General features: G+C 38.6%; 1 protein-coding gene across 3 annotated transcripts in view; it reads left to right on the top strand.

The window, feature by feature from the left end:
- Window positions 1-2579: 2579 nt before the first annotated feature.
- Window positions 2580-8276, top strand: part of LOC125461242 (brefeldin A-inhibited guanine nucleotide-exchange protein 2-like) — a 91536-nt gene continuing 85839 nt past the window's right edge. For 2 of the 3 annotated variants that reach the window (XM_048549762.2, XM_048549763.2), the window contains exon 1: window positions 4796-5015. In XM_048549762.2, the coding sequence (XP_048405719.1) occupies window positions 4892-5015 (124 nt within the window). In that variant the 5' untranslated portion in view covers window positions 4796-4891. Of the gene's footprint in view, window positions 2728-4795; window positions 5016-8276 lie in introns of those variants that run through there. The other variant, XM_059652807.1, reaches the window with a different exon arrangement.

Raw genomic sequence — 8276 nt, 5'->3', positions numbered from 1 at the left:
CATAGACTATTTACATTACCCATAATAGGCTTTTAAGGGTCTATGTGATTTATAATCAGTCATTATACGAATGATACATTTGGTGGTGATACAATCACTGCTAGACTCATGTGGAGCAATTAAACCTCAAATTACACTTACTCAGTTTTAGGTTGAGAACCTTTATTTCAAAAAAATGATGCATTACAATTGTCTATACAGCAGATAATGATCAATTTGGATTTAAATGCATTTTTGCCTTCAAAGAAAAGTGCAATATTGGGAACCAGGGTGGCGGTGGTGGAGAAAGTTACAGAGGTAAAGAGGAAGGAGTCCGTGAAACAATCGAAATACAAAAATCAAAATTTTACATTTGATCCATTAGGAAATCAAGAATCAGAAGATCAATAAGGGCAGGTGATGAGGGTGTGAAACTTAAGGGTGATAACAGAATATGGAGAGTAGATTAATAACAAATATTTCAATGTTCAGCATATACATTTCACTGGACTGTCTCCTGAAGAGTCAATTAAAATAAACAGGATTCATTTGGATAAACATTGTTACTGCCGTTTCAAACTTTTATTATCTCACAAGTTGTAAAAAAGAAATCTGTTTTCCAACATTGTTCTCCCATGCCAAACTCCTGATGCCATATAGCTGCTGGAGTTAACTGTGGTTGACGTGTTCAATTTGTTCATCACAGTAACTCATAGCATGATGATAACAGAGAATGTGTTCCTTTATTGACCCAGTGTTGAGACATTCCTTATAATATTTTTGGAAAATGCAAATGGTGCAGCCTTGAATTTCTTCAGGTAACCCTATTTTGAGTGCACAAGGACAACTGTGGATTTAAACTGGGATATAACCTGTTAGGATCAAGTATGTGTCTTGTTGAAATTGATATTGGCCTTTCATTCAGGGTGGCCGCAAGTGTTATACTGTGTACCTCATGCAGCCTGAGATAACACAGGAAAGTGGAACTGATGGAATGACATCATTTGACAGAACTTCTAATAATCCTATTTTCTTTTCACAGTGAACCGTCCACTGACAAGATACATATTGTACTTTTGCACAACAAAGTTGGGACCCACTAGAAATCCAGACCAGGGTTCATGGCTTGGGAATGCTTCAAAGACTATTCACTGGGAGATTGGTTAAATTTACCATCTGAAAAAAAGGAATTGATTTCAAATGTTTTCCACAAGACAGCAGTGACAGTCGAATTTGGAAAGTCCATCTGGAATTTAACAAAATAAAAGTAGCTCCTTGTCCATGCCACCAATAAGATGTGCGGTCAAGTGAGGCTTATAACTTCAGGGAACAGAATTAGGACAGGAAAGAAACAAGAACAATGCAGCAAATAGGAACATTGAGGAATTAAGATTTTGAAAGGAAATTAGTGCACAATTCATGGAAAACTTAATTATTATGCAGCAATTTTTGATAACATATTTGTGACAAGGCAAATTGCTGACATTTATTGCCCACCTTTTATTATCCTGTGTTGATGGGCCTTTTTGAACTGCTGCTGGCAATTTGGTGTAATGGAGTGACTTGCTTGTATACGATTAAAGTTTAGAGGAGGTGATGGGTTAGTTGTATTAATAATAGACTGTTAATCCAATGACCCAGCTAATGTTTAGAGACTCTGGTTCATATTCCACCATGAATTTAAAAATCTGAATTTATGATGACCATGAAACCATTACCAACTGTTTTAAAAGTCCATCTGGTTCACTAATGTCCTTTAAGGAAGGAAACTTATCTGGTCTGACCTACATGTGACCCCAGACCCACAGCAATGTGGTTGACTCTCAAATGCCCTTTAGGAATTAGGGATGGCAATGAATGCTGGCACGATCAGTAATGCCTACATCCTGCGCATTAAAAAAAATTCCACTTTTACTTTATTACTAACATCAAGAGACAACCCTGTTGGTGTCAGTCATTGTCAGCACAGTGAAACAAAGAAATCTCAGGCAGTGTCCAGCTATTTCAAGAGAATGCTTTATCTGTAACACAGGTAATTTTCAAAAAAATGTACCAAAGTGGGAGAGGTAAGAGAAGCAAGAAGTCACGTAGTTGCTCACAAAAGTAGTTAGTGAGGTCAGACAAGCAACATAAAAAATCCAAAAGCCCTCCTAGGCAAATAGGCAATCCAGACCTTGCCTTTTTAGCAGAAGACTTTACTATCAATAGACATCTAATTAATTTTAAATTTGATATGGGCCAAGTATCACTACTATCAGATATGCCATGGTTGAAGAAACACCATCACCAGCTAACATCAGTGCCATGATATGATGCAAGTATAGCACTTGAGATATTCTACAAACAACTCTTCATCACAAGGAGTGTCTGGTAGTAGAGAATTTAGATGTATTTCACAATGAAGAATTCTCATTCTTGAGCATGAATCTTCAAATGGCAGAAAGAGTCAAACTAGTATTGTTAAAAAAAAACTGGTCCATGGAACAACAGGTCAAGGTACATTATGTTACTCACCAGCCAGTTTTGTAATGACTGATCAAAGAACAACTGGTTGAAGATTTCACAACACTCCCTAGATTCATGGGAAAACTCAAGCAGAAAAGAGGAACCATAAGATTAGCTATGCTGGCATAATAGAGTTGTTCAATGTTATACTCGAGATGAAAGCTTCCAACTACATGGAATTGGCAGAAATGTTTTCCACTGTTACAAATACTGAAAAAAGTTCTGACTGCAACAAGCAACAAGGTTGGTAAGGAAACAAGTAATCAGATAGCCAATGAATCGCATTGATGAATCAATCATATGAGCTTACTGATGTATTTTTAATTGATTTAATTCACAGCACACCTCATCATAATGCAGAAATAATAGTGACAGATTTAAATTTGATGTCATATGCTGTGGTGATTTGGAAAATGCAAGTTTAAACAGAGAATTTGATCTTTTTATCTTCCCCGGGAAAATCCTCTCAGTAACAGGGTCAGAAATTAAGCCAACCACGAAGTACTCCACAAATATCAGGACTGTGGAAGTCAACATAATACTAAGTTTCACTAGTGTTGCAAACACTGACAGTGAATGGAAGTGTCTAACCTAATTAACAAGTTGAAGTAAAAAGCCTACACATTTCAAAACAGATTTACTGGCAGATTAAAAACAAAAGTTTGCTGACACACTGAAAATGTGGTACAAACAACTCCAAGGAAGCCACAACTAAGAAGGGAGATTGGATTCAGGATATGGTCAAGGAGAAACTGTCTTCCTGAGATCCAGAATACAGCAAAAAATAAAGTGCCTGTTTCAACAGGGCACCCATCTTCCACAAAAGAAATTCATGAGATTAAAGGTCCTATGGACACCACAACAGTGCAATACTTTTCCACAGTAATTTTCTGTTTCAGCCAGGAAGGCATCCTCCACAAAGGAAATCTAAGAAACAAACAGTTCTCCAGTTTAAAAGGGACTCACAGACTGAGTGTTAATAATGGGAAAACAAACTTTGGGAGGGAAACATTATGTAAGGGTCTGAAAAGATTAATGCTGAGGTGAGTACATTTAGCACCACCCATGTCATAGGGAATTGGTGAAAGAACAGCTTAAATTCTCATGGGAATAAGACCTTCCGTCAGGCTCTTCCTCATAGTATTTGTAAACAATGTTTACCTTCTTATGTAACTTGTACCCAGATACTATCATGCAATAAGCTACATCTTATTTAAAACAGGAGACTTCTCATTAGATTATAGAATGACTGTCCTTTACTACACTTGAACAGGCAGGTCCAGTAGCTTAGATGGAGGCAGCAAATCTACCTTATATAATGGGCAATGCTACAGAGAGCTCATACAACATGACGACCAACAGTAGAAATTGTTCATACAACACACTCCATGTACTGCTGATTGATAACATTGTTGCTCAGTACATCGAATGTCATACTCACAAGTGATGTGGCATTTTGGACACTTACATATGCAAACGCAAGAACACATCACCCTTAAAATCATATTGGAATTATATCAGATAGGACTGTAAGATGTTGATGAACCAAGTAGGATTTTACAATAACAAAAACAGCAGTTGCTGGAAAAGTTCAACAGGTCTCGCAGCACCTGCGAAGAGAAATGAAGCTAAGCTTTTCCAGCAACTTCTGTTTTTGTTTCTGATTTACAGAATCCGCAATTCTTCCGGTTTTTTATTAGGTTTGTACAATAACCCAATCACCTTCCAGTTACTATCGATGGTACCAACATTTTCCAACCAGATTTTTTAAAACCGCTGTGGCGATATCTGAACTCACATTGTTCAGCTACGAATCCCCTGATTACATAGGCCGCTGCTAGGTAAGAAAAACATTTTTTGAAAAATGAAGGTGATTATCTGCAGTGGAAAACAAAGAAGCGATTCATGAAAGTGAGTGGGAACAGATGGAAGATAACTAGAGATGTGATAAAAACGAGAGGTTATAAATCTCTAACGGGGTGGATTTTCCAAAAAAAAATACGCACCCAAATAATGTCCAAAATAGTCAGGGTGATTCACTGAAAATAAGTGAGGGTTTATTGCTTCAATTGTGACAATATGTCTCCGTTGCGTTTGGAAAATAATTCACCTCAATCGGTAATAATGTAGACATGCGATCAGCCTTCTACCAGTCCCTCGCTCCATCAGTCACTCCTTCTCCTCGAGACAAAAGGGAAACCCCTGCTCACCCTCCCCGGTGAAGAGCAAACCCTCCCGTTTCCATGACGACAATCGCCGGTTTTGGGTGGGGGGGGCGGGTCGAGGGTTAGAGGTTAAGTGGCGGATCACGTGTCAGCTCGTCAACATGGTGGCGCCAGATCCTTAGGAGGTGTTTGCGTCGGCTGCTGTCATCTCTGCGATTTCTGCCACCGACAGCTGAGAAATCATGCACGAGGGCAGCAAAACGAAGAATATGTTTTTGACCCGAGCGCTTGAGAAGATCCTTGGCGATAAAGACGTAAGGAAAACTCACCATACCCAGCTCCGCAAAGCCTGTGAGGTGGCCTTGGGTGAGTTTCCTGGTTCGGTTGTGAGAGAGGAGAGACTTGCACGAATGAAAATTGAGCCTCGAAATCTGCTAAACTGTCTTAGTTTGCACTACCGAGGCACGGATTTGACTGGCATTAATCTCAACTGCAGGGTCGTATAACTGTCAAACTTAATCAGGCTAAGGCCTTCCACCGGTCTGTTCGAGAATTTCCCCTTATACTTCCGCGGTTAGACCGTATTGATTGGCATCCAATTGAGACATCATCTTGGAAGGTTGCCAGCATGAATGAGATATATAATATGTTGCAACTGATTACAATTAACCCGATTCAAGCTTTTCTGACATTTAAAGCATTGGCAGATAAGTGTATTTAGCGTGAGTCCCTTTTTGTTTTCAGGTTTTGACCCATGATGATTAATACCTAATTGATAATCAGAGTAGGTCTTTTAGAGTTGATGCTTAATTTAAAAATTAAAGTGCTTGAGAAATTTAAAGTTAAATTTTTGCTACCTGGTAAATTTTGGCTTTGAAATTTCAAGACTGGTCAAGACACTGGTGTATCTGCTCAGACTAGGAAATAAATAGCAAACAAATGTGACTTCTTTCACCCATTTATGTATTTCTGTTGTAAAATGCCCCCCACCACCCATTTAAATGAGCATCTTTGGCAGTCTGTTCAATGTGTTCATTTTTTGTAAGTTTGTATTATCACTGTTAGTGACAGTAGTAAAATAATCCTCATTTTTAAATTTGTTTTTGAAGTAAAATTATGTGTATTTTACCCAGGATGCAATTATTCAATGAAAAACTGGACAAATGTGTTGTACATGTGTAAGTTACTTAACAGTAGATGTAAGGCTATTTTGGTGAAATTTATATATTTTTTAAAAGCTAATAATGGGTTGAATCTCCTATGTTCCAAAGACAGAAGGTTTTGTTCAAATTTGTAAGGGACAAGTCCAATGAATTGAGGCCTAACATGACACTTTTTGTTGCAGATGAAGTTTTTAGTTTGTAATTTCTAGATGACCTATTAAAAATGTTAATTATGCATATAGGGCCCTGGTACATAATGTCTTAACATTGACAAAAGAAGTACTTGGTTTACAGTGTCCCAAAGTGTTTGCAACCAATTAAATACTTCTGATGTGTCATCACTGCTTAAATATTGGAAAATGTGGAAGTTAGTTCATATGGCAGTTGTCTGGGACAACTGAGTGTGAGCTGATAACGTAAACACAAATTTTTGTGGATGCTGTGTCTTTTAATATTTAGCTATGGTAAGATATAATATGCATGCTGTTTGTGGCTGTTTTAAACAAATTTGGGGATGGAGATTCAATAGGGGGTGATGTGCAAGTAAACAGAAGAAAAACAAGTCAATGTGGAAGATGCTGCATATAGCCAAGTCAAGGCACAAGGGAGCGCGGCAAGGCTGGATGGTATTTATTGCAAGGAGCCTTGAAAATAAAACAGATGAGTTGAAGATATTGATTAACTCATCCTGTCATAAAAAGTTTATTTTCACAGAAAAATGCCCTTTGACTCATCAAGGCTGCACTGGTCAAAATCCAGTATCTAGCTATTCCATCCCCACTTTCCAGCATTTGGACAATAATCTTGGATGCCTTGGCAATGTGCAAATGCATATCTAATTAATTAAGTGTTACGACAGTTTCTGCCTCTACTACATTTAAAGGCAGTGAGTTCCAGATTCCCACCATCGTCAGGGTGAAAAACAATTCCTCATATCCTATCTAAACCTTCTCCCCTTTAGTTTAAATCTATGGTCAGTGAACCCTCCATGAGGCAGAAAAGATTTTAGTTCCTATTTATCCTATCTATGTCTTCTTTTTTTTTAACATCTCAATCATGTCCTCCCTCAGCCTCCTCTGTTCAAAGGAAAACAACCCCAGTCTATCCAATGTCTTCTCAACTAAAGTTCTTCATCCCAGGCAACATTCTGCTAAATCACCTCTGCAGGCTTTCCAGTGCAGTCTCATCTCTCCTGTAATGTGGATTCTGAAACACAATGTTGTAGCTGTGGCCTAATTAGGTTTTCTGCAGTTCTAGCATAACCTTCCTGCTGTTAAACTCTGCAGCTAACAAAGGCAGGTATCTCATGCTGCCTTAACTACTTTATCAACCTGTCCTATTATCTTAAGTGTTTCTTGATACTGTGGAGGGAACGAAATTGGTTGAAGATTGGAATTTGAGTTGCTATGGACCTTCAGGAGGAGGCTGAGTTCTTTTGCACTTCTGACTGAAGTTCTTCAGCCTGTTTAAATGTTTATGTCCTATGATGTAGTTTCACCCAGTTGGCATCTCAGTTTAAGGTGTGTCTGGTACTGCTCCTCACATGCTGTTGTACACTCCTCATTAACACCAAACTAGAGGACCACTCTGGCTCAATGTTAGAGAAAGGGACATGGTAAGTAATAAGGTTACAGATTATGATGGAATGCAATTCTAACACAACTGATAGCTCACAATAGAAGATCAGGTTTTGATCTGATAGAAATATTCAGAATCTTTATTGTTTTGGACACTGATAGGGTGTACTTGGTGTGAAGACAGGATTTTGTATCCACAAGGCCTGTGCATTGGTCACTTCTATCAGCAGTGTCATAGATCGGTTCGTGTCAAATAAGTAAATTGGTGAATCTGGCAACGTGTACTTGGTCGTACTGTGTTGGTTCTCTCACCACCCAAAGCAGACCCAATGCAAGGCTTTGCTCTTCAGGACAGTGTAAGCTATGTCGGTCGTGGTGCTATCAGTTCACTCTGCACGTTGTCTTCTGGTTGATGAACATCATAGTGATGAATGCGGAGGAGTACTGGGGCATCAACTGGCAAAGCACAACAGGGGTCAATCAGTAGGACTCTCCATATCCATATTTGAGCTGATGCCACAAGATTTCATGGAGTGCGGTTTCAATAATGATGACTTCCACAGTCACATTGCCCTTCCTGGACTTACAGCATATAATACTGTCGCTATTGTGGAGGCCTGGTTGATGCTGGACTTCAGGAGAGGATGATGGTATAAAATGTTCAGGTGAGACTGGGAAGGTGTACAAAAAAAATGATGTTGCTGCATTGATCAAGGAATTCATTGCGGTAGTAAGAAATAATGATATCTTGGGCTCCTCAGCTGAGGCCATATTTGTGAAACATAAAAATAAAAACTCGGTGATCATAGTGTATTATAGACTGCCAAAAAGTCAGAAAGAGAGAGGACAACTATATAAGCAAATTGCAGAACTTTTTTTAAAAAAAA

Source organism: Stegostoma tigrinum, chromosome 19, assembly GCF_030684315.1.
Source record: "Stegostoma tigrinum isolate sSteTig4 chromosome 19, sSteTig4.hap1, whole genome shotgun sequence".
Classification (NCBI taxonomy): domain Eukaryota; kingdom Metazoa; phylum Chordata; class Chondrichthyes; order Orectolobiformes; family Stegostomatidae; genus Stegostoma; species Stegostoma tigrinum.
This window is presented reverse-complemented; position numbering and strand designations above follow the sequence as displayed.